The sequence below is a fragment of the Megalops cyprinoides genome, chromosome 12, assembly GCF_013368585.1.
Source record: "Megalops cyprinoides isolate fMegCyp1 chromosome 12, fMegCyp1.pri, whole genome shotgun sequence".
NCBI lineage: Eukaryota > Metazoa > Chordata > Actinopteri > Elopiformes > Megalopidae > Megalops > Megalops cyprinoides.
This window is the reverse complement of record NC_050594.1, coordinates 35,839,997-35,858,289: the sequence shown is the minus strand read 5'-3', so window position 1 is coordinate 35,858,289 and position 18,293 is coordinate 35,839,997. Positions and strand designations below refer to the sequence as shown.

Here is an 18,293-nt window from a genome sequence, read left to right as displayed (position 1 = left end):
ATAATACACAGCATCATAATCTTCACTAGCAACAAGTTGGTCTAATTTCACCAATAGGACATTTATTATACAAAACAAAGGGGTTCAAGCTTTTGTTTTCTCATCACAGATTTTTTTAGGTCAACACTTTTTATGATATTTGAAGGGCTTTTTTGAGTTGAAAGAATGCCACGGTGGCATTGATTATCTGTGAATGGAGATGCTGGATATCCCTGCGTAATATGAATGAAGGAGACAAAGCAGAGAGCAGCTGTGATGGCACATAGCATTGTGGTGGTGATTACAGAGGCTCTCACAGGGATGGGAAGGGGTCACTTACAGCCACGTTTTTCATGGTCCAGTGTACTTACCCTGTGTTAGACAGGAGAAGACCCTTGATACCACCCCCAGTTATCAACCAAGATAGATTACAGGACAGTAGCTAAATGGTACAGAGCTAAGTCAGATGTTGTAGCAAAGAAAACTGAAGCGCTATTATATACACAGTGTGTATTTCTCTGGACTGTCACAAAGAAATTGTATGCAGTAACAAAGCCTCTGAAACATTTCAAGCTATATCTTTAACAACATAGGTGTTCTGTCCTACCTCTACCAGAAGTTGCTCTGATTGCAGAGCTTTGGTAACAGCAGAACCTATTAGAGCTCATGGTGATGTAATGATGAAGCGGCAATGTGGTGTCATGGCTAATAATGGCCTAACACCAAGAAATTTTCAGGTTTGGTTCCCAGGTGAGGTGCTACTGTTGCACCTCACTCGAGCGAAAATTTCGCCTGGTGAAAGCCAGTCACCTTCAAGTAGGGCTAGAATGGTCCTACTAGAAGCCACGCCCCCCGCTCTTCAGCAACTTGCCGGCAGGTTTTTTTCAGGCAAGCGATCATACCCGCGCGAGGAAAGCGATTCGCTTTCGGTTAAAACGGAGCTTATTAATAGTGTGGGTGAAAAGTGAAAAGATACAAGCGCCATTTTTATAACCAGCAACCTTACTTAGCAGAAGCGTTGCGAAGACGAAGGCTGCGTCCGAAATCGCTCACACGTTCACTCACTCACTATTCACTGTCATACAATAAATTAATCATTTTCAGGATATAGTTTTATGTTTGCAAGTTTATTGGAACATTTTTATGAACACCTTTGGGTCTGTGTCAGCTAGCTAATGATGCGTTTCCACCAGTACAGTACAGTTCGGTTCGTTACGTAACGGTTTGGCACGGTAAACCCTGGTACGGCTTGTGTCTCCACTGCCAACCGTACCCTACTTTATAGGCGGGGTGTGTGCTGGATCGCGATTGCTGCGTCAGCTAGGTAGGTAGCGTGACATCATAAAAGCGCGCGAAGAACACAACACAGCAGAGACGGTTGATGAACTTTTGTGTGTGTATTAGGGCTGTCAATGTTAACGCTCGTTCGCGACTAATCTGGAAACTTTAACGCGTTAATGTTTCAACGCAAATTAATCATATTATCAAGTTTGACCGCAACTTCCTTCCGTAATTCCAGCGCGGATATTTACCTGTTTGAATTACTGAAAGGCGTGGCAAACGCAGATGTGCTGAACGGCAAATTTTGTTTTAACCTTTTCGCATGTAACTTATTTGTTATGGTATGTAGCGCGTGTGTTACTTTATATGGTTCGTTATGTTTTCATAGATTTCAGTTAGCATTTGCTATATTTTTAGAGTTAAATTGCCGTTTCCTCGAAACTAAAATTAGCTTGAATTTCTCCAATCTAGTGTTCTAATCGCACCAGTTCTAGCATATGCGCCTAACAGCTAATCACACCAGTGTGACCGTACGCGCGAAAGGGTTAAAACGAAATTTGCCGTTAAGCACATCTGCGTTTGCCACCCCTTTCACTAATTCAGCCAGGTAAATATGCGCGCTGGAATTACGGTCCAGTTGCGGTCAAACATGATAATATGATTAATTTGCGTTAAAACATTAACCCGTTAAGGCATTAACGTTTACAGCCCTAGTTTGTATTTACGTTGTCGCACGGAAGTGACGACTCTCTGTCGACCAATCAACGGACGGCAGTGGGTGTGGCTCCATCCTTCCCAAACCGTCCCACCGTGCTTGGTACTCCAACAGAAGGGTACCAAAAACCAGTACGGTACGCTTATTTTGGTACGGTTCGCAACTTTTGATGATGGAAACACAAATAATTGCGTACCGTACTGCACTGTACTGCTTGGTGGAAACGCACCATAAGTGACTAGCTAGTTGCAACTGACATTAACCTGGTAGCTACACAATACCGCTACCTATCTAGCTATCGCTAGCTAACTTAATGAAAGAACTAGCATCCAGGTTCATCTGTGCAAATTAGTTGAAACTAACGTTAGCTAGCTAGCTGGCAGTTAAGTCCAACGTTCAAGTGTAAAATGTATATATATATATGCACTATACAGTGAATAGGGAGCGATTTCGGACACAGTCGAAGAAGAGCAGAACAAGTGCTCATATTGCACTTTAATTTAACAATTGAGTATTGAATATTTTATTTTAAGATTTTATTTAAATATTATACATCTTGAATGTTGTTTTCATTTAAGACCATGGGCAAAAGTTCCTTGCTTTAAGTGTTCTGTAAGTAATAAATGGAAAACAAAGTTATATATGTCCCCCCCCCCCCCCCCTTTTTTTTTTTTTTTGCTGATCCGAAAAATGATCCGATCCGAACCGTGAGTTTTGTGATCCGTTAAACCCCTAGTTAGTATCCAGATTTATAAGTGGATATTTAAAACTGTAAATTAAGTCATCATCTTCATCTCAGTGGCTGGGAGTGTGCAGTTTCTGAATTCAGATACATCAGAGCAACTGTCCTGTTTATCAGCTGCTTACACTATTGAGATTTTATGTGCTGAGCTGACCCCTTATCTAGTGGGACGTACATAGCTCACATTTTTACAGTATCTTCCATGCTATTACCACTGGATAGTTTACTGAAGCAATTCAGGTTAAGGACTTTGCTCAAGGTGTCAGCAACAGAGCCTGACCCAGGAACCTCCCTTTTAGAAGCATGGCTTCTTAGACCCTTCACCAGACCATTGAACAAAAACATAAGTACACAAGCTAGGAAAACAATGCCAATACAAAGAAAAATTACATAGTAGTTATAACACAAACTTCAATTATTATTATTATTATTATTATTACTACTACTACTACTACTAATAATAACATTATTAATAATAGTCATAACCAGCTCCACAGCAGTGCAAGTTTCATATAAGCCCCAGCATGCACTTCGCCATGTCTCTCTGTCGCGACTAAAGCACCGCCTTAGAGAACCTGTTGTTGTTGTGGTCATAAAGGTTTGCTCACATATCCTCAGATTGATGCGAGTCTGAGTGACATATAAATAATAAAATAAAATACAATGACATCATGCTTTTGATGGTACAAATATACATTAGCTGGTCTGGCTGTATCAGCTACATTCATGCCTATATAGAAAGTGTTGATTGGCTAAAATGTGAATAGGAATGTTCTAGGTCTTATTATCACTGTGATAATTCTGCATTCATATTCATTAATGGTTTATTTTCACTATTTATATACAAGATGAACTGTAAAGCATGTAACATTTTACATGGCCATGGCAGGGGAATTCACTGGTGATATAAATATTATGTGAGCAGGAATAAATGTGAACAAAAGGCTATAAAGTAGAGTGTAATTTTTGTACAGACAGTTCTTGGCTGTGTGAATTTGTCCTACCACTAAAACTGACTGCAAAGTGTAAGAAATAGGTGAGCAGCCGTAAGACAGACATCAAACCTATAGGTACCATGGTCATCAATGGTGTCATATTCCAATAATGAAATACACTCATTAGCGGGACCCCCAGGTAATATCCAGCAAATGCTACGCCCAGTCCTATTTGTTGCAATACAAATAATTTTCCTGTTGGCAATAATCCATTTCCCACACAAACACAAAGGGGTTGTCACTTGTTTGGCGCTTCACATCCTGAGTAGCCCGCTAGATTTGCCATTTTCTGTTTCAGCAAGAGCTGGCAGCTTTGATTCTCTCTGTCTCTCCTTGTGTCTCAGTTGTTCTTGAGAATATTCCATTTGATATCTGTATGGTTGGATTTAATCCCCAGTAAATTCTGTTTGGGTATCATCTGTGCCTCATGCCAAACTGCTGAGCAGAGAGATAGTCTCCATCATAGTGTTCAGCACAAAGTGAAAAGGCCAAAATTCTGTGTAAATACAAACTCTGCATGCACAATGATGACAACAGTTGTGATGTTGCGTTTGAGTAACTTCATATGACATTTATAATGACAGTTTTTATTGGTTTCTTATGGAATGACCTAAAAGGAAAAAAGTATCTCTGCTGAAAGAATGAGTGTTCACCTCCAACCTCGTTTTACTTCCACGCGTTATTTTTCTAGAAACACACTAGAAACTGTGACAAGCTTATGATTTTGTAGCTACAGTAAGCTGTTGGGGAAATGTCAGAATGAGAGACATGCACTGTTGACTCTGCATGCATGTTCCTTGGGGACATGGGTTGCAAGTGACAGTTGAGTGCCCCACCCAGACACCCATCACACGATGAGTACCGGTTCTCCTTTTATGTGGAGATTGTTTGCCTAACCTTTTAGTGAGGCCCTTGATAGTTGCCCCCTCCATACTTCACATATAGCAGATAAGGAGCAGGCAGGGAGATGAGCAGTGGATGAAACAACTTTCACGTAAAACTGTGCTGTAAATCCTTACATCAACAGCAAAGCGCAAAGACACATCCAACTGGTGACAGCGGCAGCGGCTGGAGCGCCTACAATTCCCTTTCTGGTGCCAACCCTGTGACACTCCCATTCCAGTAATCAAAGGGATGCTTATTTCCCCATGCTCTCTCTGCTTCTTTCTCTCTCACCCTCTCTCTTTCTCTCTCTCTCTCCCTCCCTCATCACGTAGACTGGATATTGTGGGAAATGACAGTAGGCCCAGCTGTCTTGTTGATTTAGGCTGCCTCCATTGTTTCCCAACTCTCCCAGCTGTTGAGGAGCAGGGACAGTCAACACATCTGTTTCAGCGGCTGGTAATTAGTAGGGGCTTAATTTGTGGCCTGGGTTTAACTGCCAAGCCATCGAGAGCCCAAGGAGACTGTTTATCCAGTGATCCTTGTGTCCTCTGCGGCCAGGCCCCCCCTTGGCCTTGCCTCGGCGTCTCTGAGTAGGTGCTGAGTGGTGAGACAAAGCGCTGAATGGGGTCCTCCGCACGCTCTGCTCATCTGCACCCCCCAGCCCCCTGCAATGCTGTTCCTCTTTCAGTGGTTTGAATGAAAATGCCACAAAAGCTGTCGGCCACAGACAGTGACCCATCTTTCCAAAGAGCATTGGCAAGACACGTTGAAATGCGCGACTGCAGAAACACCCCTGCGATTAGTCACATTGTCTGAAAAAATCAGACAGCTGCACATCTGTATAAGTCACCTCCGCAATGTCAATGAACTGACAGGTCCTATACAACTGAATGAGATGGCAGAGTCTAATGCACTTTTCACTTTGAAAAATAAATAAACAGTTTGGTTTTTATGTACAAGCCAAATGGGTATGCTAAGTCTGACAAAAATATCTCTCAAAGAAAATAATCAGAGTGGCATGTGTAAGTGGCATCTGAAAGATGTGTAATCATATGCAACAGCACATGTCAAAGGTCTGTATATATATATATATATATATATATATAAAAAAAAACATTTTAACATTTATGTACAAATTTAAACTGACCCAAGAGTCAGGGTTTGGTTGAACCAGCTGTGTTTGCTCTGTCTTAAATACATCCTATGTACAGGCCTATGCTGATAAGGTTGAAATAATAAAAAATAAAGTCACCATAACTGAGTGCTGATCACACAGACTGCACTCACAGAAGAAGAATGCTGCTTTTGTGTTTCCTGCTTTTCCTGTGATATGATGTTTCTCTTTGTGGTGCTGTGTGCCTGTTGTCCGGAACAGGAGGAGCTGGAGGCTATTCTCCGAGAGCGCAATGCTGCTGTGGAGCACAGCCGCAGCCTGGAAGAGGAAGTGCAGACGCTGCGCGTGTATTACAGGTGGGTGACGTCACAGCCCCTACACCAGCCTAGACCCCAAACCCATCCACTGAACATTGAACCTGGAGACCCACTAGTTGCCTTCCCTCCATGTCTTCCATGCCAGAATTGGTGGGTTGAACCTGAGCAGTTATGACAATGATTTTTTTTCTTCTGTGTAGCTGTGAGAAAGTCCTTCATTTCATCCTTCAAGTCAGAACTGTTCATTCTTTATGTCTGCTTTATGTAGTAAGATGCTTTTTAGATCCAATATGTGAAAAAAAAGTTTGTCTATTTTACAGTGAAACATTTGATCAAATTTGTGGAAATTAAACATCAGAAAGCTTGGCACAATCTTTTCCTCTAACACTAGTTTTTACATCTGGGCTTCCATGTAATAAGTGAAATCATGGTAGTGTATTTTTTATTTACGTGTTTATTGATTTTACTGAAATGGGAGATGCTGGTATTCATGTATTAGTTTAGTGGACATTTAAGCAGTGACAGCCACAGAAAGTGCTGTGTTGGAAATGCTGAACATTTACCTTTCAGCCTGGTCAGCCCAACCAGGCCACATCCTTTATATGTCCTGCTGCACTCTCTTCTGCATTTAATTCTCAAACATTTAAAAGTTTATTTCCTGAGGGCTTCTCATAACATATCAATTTAAAGATTTAACTAAATACAGATGTGTCATTGCCATTGTGAAGTATTAATGATTGTGACGGAGAACTAATTGTGGTTATAATTCTCCGTCCCAAAGTTCGGCGTCCGTCTCGCTACGAGGAAGCGAGGGAAACACGCATCGGCTAAAATGGAATTTGTAAAGACACCAAACCATGTTTCATTTCATGTTTGTTATTGGTTGGTTAAAGTCGCCGGATACATTATTATTTATCCACCGAAATAAGCGGTAGAATGAGCTCCAGGGGTTTGCATTAAAAAATGAAAAGATAAAATAATACTTCACATTTTACCGTAGTACATTAGCAAACTGTATATATACACATTTTAACGGGTTTTACGGTTTTGTAGTTGACCACTGTTTGTTATTAGTGTATTTATTTAATTTTTTTGGCACTTTAATAAAAGTAGCGCTGTTCACTCTGTTTCTGTTGTTGGCTCCCCTGTTTGACTGCACGCCATCCTCACAATGATACACTAGAGCAGTGTTTCCCAAACCTCTCCTGGAGGACCCCTTGTCCTGCATATTTTAGATCTCTTCCTGCTCCAACACAGCTGCTTCAAATGATCAACTCGTTATGAACTCCTGAAGCTGCTTAATAACAAACTGATCATTTAAATCAGCTGTGTTGGAGCAGGGAGAGATCTAAAACATGCAGCACAAGGGGTCCTCCAGGAGAGGTTTAGGAAACACTACACTAGAGGAAAATCCTGGGAGCTCTGGTAGCTAGACAATTGCATATATATTTATGCATTTGTGTGTGTGTTTATGTGTGTATGTTTACACATATTTATGCTACTTTTGCTTTTCATAGACATACACCTCCATTGACATGCTGTTGTGGAGATCTGCAGTAAACTGCCTGATGTACAAACAAAAGAAAGTGACCTCATTGCTATGTGGCATGCCTGTTGACATGATAATCCAACTCTGGCCTGCATCTGGGGTTTCTCTGGGCCATAAATACTGCCGTGTCTGTGTCTGGGTCATCGCTGAGCTGTATGGCGGTTCCTACAGTAGTGGAATTACTGTTACAGATTTCCATGATCACAGATCTCTTAGCCAAATGAGAGAAATGCTCCATCCCACTGTCTCTCTCCATGCAGCAGGGCAGCTCATTGTGCTTGCAGTTATTCAAAGCTAGCCTGATAAAGGCGCTTTGAACTTGCTCCTGACTCCATGCTAAAGGAGGGACAACAACAGCCAAACTGGGCACTGTGCACATACTGTTTGTTCAGGTTTGGCAAGCTGGAGATTGGGGGGGGGGGGGTCCTTCAGGGAATAACGAGATCCTAATTACATCGCACCAGAAAAATCGTTATTAGAAGTCTGGGGAAAAAAATCCTTAAAGAGGTTAGTGCATTGTGGTTTTTAATTGGCTCCCACCTTTTTCTCTTGCTGGGGGCAGCTCCCCTCTTGCACGCTGCTGCAAGTTCAGCCCCTGGGGGGTCTTTCTCAGCCCACTCTCCCTACTGTCACTGGGGAAATCCTGGGATATCTGGGGAGTGCCTCATTGACCCCAGAGCCTGCAGCTGATTCTGATCACGGCCAGTTGTAGGCCTCTGTGCCCTCTGTTCCTCTGTCTGATCTACTATAGCATTTCACATAGGGACAAGCACTAGTATTGACCCTAAGAAGAGAAACAGTTGTGAAGGGGAAAAGTTCAAAAAATTCAAATATAGTTCAAGCTGGAAGGGTAGCAGAAAGGATTTGTTTTCCGGTGGCTGTGTATGAACACACATGTGTGCTGACATGCAGGCTATATAATTAGCTAAATGGGTACAAAAAACAAGTGATAACTGAGGCATTTACACGTTTATTACACTAAAATTGTATGTGGTCAAGAGTAGACATCATATATTTGTCATGGTGAGGCACATCCCGCTAGATCAGACAGCAGAGCAGAGCTAAAGTTGGCCACCGAAACTAGCAGCACAGGTTTGGTGACTTGCATCCTGTTTTAATGTCAGACAAATTCTCACAGAGGCTTAGTATTTGCATAAATCTGTATTTCTAATTTATTCTTGTTTGTTTTAAAAGATCTGATCTTTTATACTGTATGTTTGTCTGTTGCTGGCGCAAAAGAAAAGAGCCATGGGAATGGAGCTTTTTGGGGAACACCTCCCTGTCTGGCCTGGGAGTGAAGGCGGACATTGTGTTCGCTTCGCATTTGCATTGTGTGAGAGTGAGCTGAGCTGCAGGCCCTATCAGTTGGCCTGTGGAGACGGACCTTTGTAGGGAAATTGGGGCCCTGGCTAACAAAGCACCGAAGATGGTTCTGTGTGTTTGCTCTCAGGATTCAACAGCCCCGCTTAACCCACCCCGCCCCCAAGCCTCCATTGTGTTTCAACTTCAGGATCCCACATGTAACCTCAGTCAGATTAAAAGCCACAGAATGTCAGCCATGCCAGAAACGTAAGATCAACCATGATTAGGGGGAGAGGATGGGTGCCAGCAGTCGCCTGTGTTTCAGGTTTTTCTGAGCAGGGACCAGAGTTTAAAAAAGCAGCACCACAAGGAGTTGCTCTGATGTGTTGTGATTAGATTGGTAGGCTGAGGGGAGATGGTGCTTTGTTTGAGAGTCAGCCAGTGTTAGGGTGTTAATATGTGTCCTGCTTGGCCTGATTCCCTCTATTTCTGCCCTGAGAAACACTCTTGAGATGGTTTATATTCAGTGGGCAGAGTGGAGCTTTGGTTTAACACCTTTAACTCAATAGTCATTAGCTCAATCTGAGCTGGGATGCCACTGTCTCTTTATGCCGAGTCACATGACCAGAAGTTGCTTAGCTCTCCAGGCGATCCAGACATAATTTTAATGTGTAATCTTGGAGTTTCCTGGAGCTTTCCTGGGTTGCTCCATAGCTATAAAGTTAGACGCTGCTGATAGAGGGCAGGCATGCAGTCTGGATACTCACTTGTGGCGCAATCCTTTCCAAAGTAGTCCTCCTGTCTGGGATCATCCAGCAGGGTTGCTCCACTTGGTGTTGGTGTTCTAGAGTTGTTAGAATAAAAATGGAGGGGGCAGGAGGCCTGAATATTGCTGGCCTATGCAACAAATGTGTTAGCATACCCCAGCCTTAACCCTGAAATATCTGCTGTGATAGATTCCCTCTGCACTGGCCTTTCCTTTTTCCCTTCAAAGAAACACTCCTCTTGCTGCACGTCTGCATTAATAGCGCGTGTTAGACTCTGAAAGCACGTAATTAATGGGTCTGAATTAGCAATTGGTCAATATGTGCTGAAAAAATGTCATTGGAGGGTTTTTTCCAAAGCCATGTCAGTAAGCAAGTGGTACTATGAATGGGAGAAAGAGGAAGTGAGAGATAAAGTGACGGACATGGTCTGGGCAGGGGAATGGCACTGGCACTGGAGGAAATGGGTGAATAAAAACAATGCAGATGCATTTCCACCTGTTCCCCAAAGCAGGCCACGGCTCTGTGTGTTTCCGCATTGCCAGCATTGTTATGGCAGTCAGGGGATGGGGTGGGGCGCATGCTGGCCTGCCAGGAAGTGCTGGTGCGGAGACACTGGTCTGTGAAAAGGCCCTGTTGTGGCTCCCTCTTTGCGGTGACTTGCCTGTGTTTGCTCAGAGTGCAGCAGATAAGTCTCTATTAAAAGGTTCTTTTACATGTTCCCCCTGATAGCATGCCTCTGGACCCGTTAACTATTAACCATGGATTTGCTTTTCAGAGCTGCAGGGCAGGTTCGTTAGGAGCACCTTGCTGTCCAGCACCTGTGATTAGCTATCTGATGAAACCGGTTAATGGTTAACTGAAGGCTCGGAGTGGCAATCCCCTCTCCGTGCCTGTGGCAGAAGTTAGAGCAATGTACGCACACAGGGATACACACACATGCATCTGTACAAGTAAGATGATACTGATGCATGTTAAAACTTATATCATTGGTTCACTATGGGATTTAAATCCAAACAGGCATGGCCGGTTGTAGGGTTTAACTAAGAGTTTGAACCTGGTGCAAGAGCTGCAGTGAAAGGGAGGATCCTAACATGCCTTCCACAGCAAGTCACATTCCATTAAAATAGATGGTGACTTCCACATTCCCCTTGCAGTTGCCACACGACTTGGTTTGATATCTGTGATGTCGCTTATGGATTTATACCCTGCTTGAGTGGAAATCCATGCAGTAATCACAGTCTAAGCCATAGATCTGCCCCATTTACTAGAGTTGTGTGATTCTGGTTTGGACACACAATTCAACAGTCAAGGCTGCCATAAATGAATTGTTGTCAGTGGTTTTAGAGCCATGTAAGAGAAGACCCACCCCCTATAATCTCAATCTAGCTTCAGTAGCTAAATCCATATTCTTAAATATTGATAATTTATTATATATTACATTTATGTTATTTGTCTGTCAATATAACAGTATCATGTCATACTGATATAAGTTTTGTTCCGGATTTACTGGACCACCCTGGATACTGGATATTGGTACATGATACCAACATCATGGAATGCTGTTTGACCAATCCATGTCAGGTTGTTGGTTTCACCTTTTTGTTGGTTTTGGAGTTATTTTTCTCAAACTTTTGGGCAGCACAGTGGCTCAGTGGTTAGCACTTTTGCCACATCAAGAAGGTCCTAGGTTCGAATCCTGGCTACCTCAGGTCCTTTCTGTGTGGAGTTTGCATGTTCTCCCTATGTTTGCGTGGGTTTCCGCTGGGCGCTCCAGTTTCCTCCCACCATAAAAAGACATGTATGTTAGGGTTAATACTCCTGTCAGTGCCCTTGATCAAGGCACTGGCAAAAGAACTGGAGTTGGTCCCCAGGCGCTGCACTGCAGCTCTGCCCACTGCTCTTAGCTCCTGGTGTGTTTGTGCTCACTGCTGGTGTGTGTATGTGCCCCTGGTGGGTTCCTGGTGTGTGTGTGCTCAGAGCTCACTGTGTGTATAGGATGGGTCAAATGCAGAGGACGACTTTCCCCATGGGGGATCAATAAAGTATACGATTTACGATTTTAATGTCTGTTGTCCAGGGCTCTGTGATAATTATTTGTTAAAATCTCTTTATCAAGTCAAATTTGGTTGATTAATTTTGCACCTAGCAGAGAACTACAGTATATTGAGACCTGGAATGGTAACTTGTAGGTCTGCTTCTTCCGTTAATATTACCTATTGAGACTGTACTGCCCAGCTTGCATAACTATTTTTTGTATCTCTATGAAGTCTTAGAGAGTCTTGATATATTCTGAGATACTTACTCAGCATAACTTTGATAGGCGGGCAGTGTAACCTTTACTCCAATAGAAGACCTATCAGTGCCATACATCAAGGCATCTTTTACAAAATCATATGTCCTCCTCTCTTATTCGGTAAATTATGTTTGAATCCACCCCTTCCCTTGCTTGTTGCGAATGTGAACTGCACTTAAGTGTTTTCGCTTTTCTTTCTCTGCCTCTTGTGTTTATCAGACTGACCTAAATTGCAGTGATTTGTGCTTTATGCATCTCCTTTGGATTGGTTTGTACAAATACATTGCAGGGGGAGGGGAGTAGGGGGGAGACTAGATAAGATAATCCGTTGTGAAGCAATCCTCCTCAGCCCTTGTTTGTGTCTGCCATTGGACCTTTGTACCCAATATGTTTGCATTTAATTAAACAAAGCACACAAGTTTGCATCACTCCATGGCTATCAATATCACATCTGAATTGATTACCTTCCGCTCTGAATAGAAAAGACATAAAACGGTAGCTTCCTTCAAACTAATTAAAAAACTGCAATGGGTCAGAATGACTAATATGATTTTAAGGCAATGTACACATAATTACCTGGAGACCCGAACACAGGCAGGCTGGTGGCCATTAATCTAGATCTTTCTGTCAGCATGGGCTGGCTGACTAAGCTACAGACAGACCTGTCAGCTGTGGAAAAAAAGCTGGTTACCATAAACCACAGCTGGAATCATGGTGGAGCTCATTGTCTCTTTGACAGGTGTCTCTGTCTCAGGGAATGGTCCTTTATTTATTTGTTTCTGTATGTGTGGGTGATCGGAACCTGACTGGCAGTCTTCATGTTTGTGAAGTGGGTATATTCTATTAGAGAAATGCTTCTTTGTTCCTTTCCCAAATATAATATCACACTGACGTAAGTAGGACAGGGGCGCGTGCCTGTCGTTCATGCAGTGCTGTCAGGGGCAGGTGTGCTTGTTACTGTGTGTCCTTCATACATCAGGCTGGGGAGAGAAACATAAACATTTAACACAGAGGTGCAAAGTTAGGTGGTTGTCTTGTTGTATGCATTCTGAGAGTTTATCAGCAGGACTCCTCTACTTATTGACTCCCCTGCCATTTCACATAGAAGACGGATGCAAGTGCAGGAAGAAGGCTCCATTCTGCATTCTGTGTTATCTTTGACCTGGCTTTATCAAGGAGATTTACCTCTAGCCCCAAGGAGCACTCCTAGGCTAGCATTTGATAGAGGAGGAAAAAAAAAGGAAAAATCACTTCATGTACGTTTCAATACAAAACGTTTATGTCCAATCCTGAAAACGTGACTGAAGCTTGAGAATATCCACCACACTGATAATGGGTCAAGTGTTTGGTTTCCTGATATAAAGAGGGCACTGAATCATTGGTAGATAAGCTAAAAGTGACACAAAAAGGCAGAGCTTTGAGTTTGACTTTGTGGTAGTATTACAAAAGATTGAGGTACACCTTGAGCAAATAAAGGTAAGAGAAGCCATGGGCTGGAGCTGGTGGAGGTATTGAGATGAAAAGCTGTCCTCCTGTTATTGCCTCACCCATCTCCCATGCGGGTTCTTCTGCCTTCGCTTCCATCTGATTTTTTCCCTTCCTTTTTAATATCAAGTTATTTCCGTTTTATTGCCGTAGTTCAATTACTTTTGGCAATGACATTAAATTCTTCCCTGTGCTGTGAGGTTTATAATTACATATTGCATTTTGGAGAGGAAGAACTAAATATGTGCCCAGTTTCTTTTTTTTTCTTTCTTAAATAATTTCACTGGTGACTATAGCTTTGTATTGGACCAGATTTGTGGTTTGGTGTCTAATGCGACTCCCGAGGATCAGTTAAACAAATAAATAAATACATCATAAATTAATGAAGCTTTGTAAGGTGGTATAAAAATAAACATTTCCTATCTCCCAGTTTCAGTAAAATATGCCCATGTACATATTCTTCTGTCCTAATAAGATGTTCGTGTCCAGCATGTATTTTTCCTTCCCAGTGCTAATTAGCATTGCACATTTATTTTGGCTCTCATACTGCCCAAAAATGCAGAGAAGAGATGTGGGTGTCTTGGGAACAGCCCCAAGCTTAGACAATGTCGGTACTCATGTTTACCTCGTCTGTTTTTCTATTGAAAGCCACCCTCTCTCAGCCAGCCGAAAAGCACCTGTCTCATCTCACCTCCGCGCTCCCAGTCAATTTGGCGCGTAAAGTCTCACTCGCCGGTAATGTATTCTGCTGACATTCTGATGCATTATTACCTCGCGATATTGTTTCTTGTACTGACATTCAGTTTGAATATTAAGCTTGTCTATTGATGCTGGCTGTTGGTAGAGAGTGACATTTCTCAGAGACAGGTAAACTGTTGGCTTGCTTTCATTGTTAAGGTCAAGTTGCCGACTGTTAGTGTACGGGGCTCGGTCATCTACATCCCCACAACTCGGGAGTCTGGACTGACACACCAGAAAGTCACACAGCACACACTGTTTGCTCGTTCTCTGGTGGAGCTGCTGATGTTTTGGCTTCAAATACATGCCCCGCTGTCTTTGTTAGGGTAAAAGGACAGACAGTCAGCTCTGTAGCTGCTGCCTATTTCCATTATTCCAGAGCAGTAGTAATAATATTAATAATCCAAGTGAACCTGCAGGAGCGATATGTTAAATGAATCCGTGTCAAATGGAGAAAGTTGAGCATGTGGATTTGGTGAATTGCATTAGCATCTGTCCTTTTAATAACTCAGTTATTGCAGTATTTCTAATAGTCCATGGTGGAAATGTTACCTTTTTGTGTGACAGTATGTGACCAGAGAAATGAAAACCCTGTGGATTTACCCTCTCTTGCCTGCAGTTGTGGTTCTGAATCCCTGGAGACCCTATGATTGGTCAAACCAGTTTTCCAGGACCCTTATCAGTGTGAATTGGTGTGAATTCAAGTCCATTACTGTCATGTTCACTCTACAGACCAGACAATGATGGGAAATTCAAGAAGATGTCACTTTTTAAGCATAGGCCAGTAAAACAATATATTCCAAAGCTATCCTGGAAATTATATGCTGCATCTCTGTTCCTGCTGAGCTCTTAATTTAAGTTTGACAGAGCTGTTAGCTGGAAACCGATCTACTAACTAATTACACCTAATCAAAAATTAATGCCTTTTTGCACTGCTGCATTGCTTGTCAAACTGTTCAGGACATTCACCTGTCTCCTCTGCCCTCCAACTGCCTCCACCCACCACCTCTCTGACTGCTGATGACTTTGCCACTTTTTCACTAAAAAGGTGGAAACAATCAGCAGTCAGTTCTCTACTCCACACACTCACAGCCAGTCTCCACCCATGCACGACACATTCTCACTCTCTCAGGATGACGTATCCAAGCTTCTCCTCTCCACCCAACCCACCACCTGCACCCTGGGCTCCATCCCGTCCTATCTCCTACAACTCTTACTATACTCTAACCTGCACTCATGCACATCAATACATCACTCTTTACTGTTACTTTCCCCACCGCATTTAAGCAGGCTTGAGTAACCCCACTGCTCAAAAAGCCTCCACTCAGCCTTACACTAGTAGATAACTACAGACCGGTCTCTCTCCTCCCTTTCCCATATAAAACTCTTGAACGAGTTTTCACCCAGGTTTCTGCTTTCCTCTCCCAGAATGGTTGGCATCCAAGAGGTCAATCTGGCTTAAAAAACCGGCCACTCCACCAAGACGGCCCTCCTGTCCACTGTTGACACCCTGCGGTTGGATAAAGCTGCCTCCAGGTCATTGGCCCTCATTCCACTAGGCCTGTCTGCCGCCTTCGACACAGTGAATCACCACTATGTCCACTCTTGCTCATCTGGGCATCACCGGCACTGCACTCTGCTGGTTTGAGTCATATTTGCTATCCACTGGGGTACCTCATGGATCCGTGCTTGGCCCACTCCTCTTCTCACAGTACGCAACCTCACTGGGCCCAATCATTCAGGCGCATGGCTTCTCTTACCACTGCTATGCTGATGACACCCAGCTCTACTTCTCATTTCATCCTGATGACCCCACGGTCTCAGCATGAATCTCCGCCTACCTCTCGGACATGTTAGTCTACATGAAGGAATGCCACGCTCAACTCAACCTGTCTAAGACAAGTTTTCGCCATCTCAGCCAGCCTGTCCATTCAGCACATTAGTGTACAGCTTGGCTCAACAACACTGACTCCATCTATGTCTGCAAGGAACCTGGGGGTAGTGTCTGATGACCAGCTAAACTTTAAGGACCACATTGCAACAACAACCAGATCATGCAGATTTGCGTTAAGCCTCTGCGGTTGATACAAAATGCAGCTGCGCATCTTGTTTCCAAACCAGCCAAAGAGGGCCCATGTTACATCTCATTTTGTCTCGATCCACTGGCTCCCTGTAGCTGCCTGCATCAGATACAAGGCCTTGTTGCTTGCGTTCAGAACAGCCAACAAAGCTCCATCTACCTACCTGAATTCTCTACTACAAGCGTACGTTCCCTTCCGACCACTACGCTCTGGCATCTGGTGGTCCCATCACATCACGGCACAAAAAAAACCCAAAAAAAACACCAGGACTTTCTCTGCCGTTGTCCACCGATGGAATGGAATGACCTTCCACACTTCATCCGCTCTGCTGAATCCCTCACTATTTTTTGAACACTTGAAGACACAACTCTTCTGCACTCACCTGCTCACCAGAATCACTACCACCAAAAGCAATTTCTTATGTCCTAAACTCTTGTCCTTTAAAAATAAATGTTAGGGTATGTGGGGAAAGGACCCAGGTGCAGACAATGCGGGCAGTACGAAAAGGTTAATCTTTAATAACAAGTCCAGAAATCACAAGCAAAATCAGTCAGAAAAACAATCCAAGTCAGTAGCCAAAAATCCAGTGGAAAACAGACAACATCCAAAAACGGCAGGCAAAAGAGAAATTCAGGACAGGCAGGGCTGGTAACAAGCAGTAACAGAGCAGGCTTACAAACATCCGGCAGGAACGAAACAGCTAAGACACTGAGACAATCGGGCAAAGAACAAAGCAAACAGCAGAGTGTATGTAGGCAGGCAGGTGATGAGGGGACGAGACACAGGTGTGCAGAACAGGCTTCAGGTGATGGGCATGGCAGAGTAACAGGAGGACAGGGAGGCAGGAGGGACAAGGAAACACAAGGACCTGTAAAGAAAAACAAAAGACACACCTACACAGACAGACAGGGAGAAAACAAGCATAGACGATCATGCAACCTGGGTAATGTCAGACAAACATACAAAAGTTATGGATCCGTGTATGACGATTATTCATAATAAAGTTTACCATGCAAATTACGGGAGTTTCCCAGAAGACACAACAAAACGGGAAAAACGGGAGTGTTGGGTATGCCCCTACCTAGTGCTCCAGTGTTATGCTGAAGTCTTACACAGACATTCAGACAAGATTTCATGGATGCAAGCCAAGGCAATCAGCTAGGTTATACACGCTTTGCACACACATCACCAAGGCTTATATTGTTAATGTCAGCCCTATGTTGGAGACAATGCAGAAATTTGCTGTGATTTCAAAACCGGATTACTCGACAACGCTTTGTTGCACAGAGAAACAACTAGTATCATCGGAAAGGGTAAGTTCTGCTGTTTGTTTTGATACGCAGGATGTAGTGAAGCGACTTCATGACTTATTCAGCCGAGAAGCAGGAGTGTGAAAATGGGTGGAGAAATTAGTAAAGATATTACTTTGCGGAAGTTTGATCTGTCTTCATAACGTGATTACTTATGAAGTATGTATTTTACTTATGAGGTATGTACAAATATGTGACTAGCAGCATCATTACAAAACTCCGGTTCTGCTCTTTCTTGTGGTTTGTGTTCCAAATCTATGCAATGTCGAGTTGATGAGCAATTCAAACAGTAGTAATGGGTGTGGAGATGGACGCAGACCTGTATGCAGATTGTAACAATGATTAAATTTGATACAAATTCAAAATTATTTTTCTTGCCAACACTTTGTGGCATAGACAAGCAACTAGCATCATTAGCGAAGAATACTTCATGAGAAATTCAACCAAGAAGAAGGGATGTGAATTTGGCTGCTTCTGTTGGGCTTTAAGGGTTAAAAGACATTTTTAGTGACAATTGCAAGTTACAAATAATTTTTTAAAGATTTTTTCAGAGACCCCCCCAAAATGTTGCTGTTGAGGCTTTCAGGGGGTCTCAAGTATCAATCCCGTATTTCGCACCCTGGTTGTACTGTTCCTCACTTGTAAGTCGCTTTGGATAAAAGTGTCTGCCAAATGAATAAATGTAGGTGTAACGATAAATGTCATTTATTTAAGGGGCTTAAAGTGATAGACGTTTCCAA

General features: G+C 43.0%; 1 protein-coding gene across 3 annotated transcripts in view; it reads left to right on the top strand.

The window, feature by feature from the left end:
• mipol1 (mirror-image polydactyly 1) overlaps nt 1–18,293 on the top strand; it is a 79,508-nt gene that overhangs the window by 51,943 nt on the left and 9,272 nt on the right. For all 3 annotated transcript variants that reach the window (XM_036542545.1, XM_036542544.1, XM_036542546.1), the window contains one exon: nt 5,973–6,067. In XM_036542545.1, the coding sequence (XP_036398438.1) occupies nt 5,973–6,067 (95 nt within the window). The remainder of the gene's footprint in view (nt 1–5,972; nt 6,068–18,293) is intronic.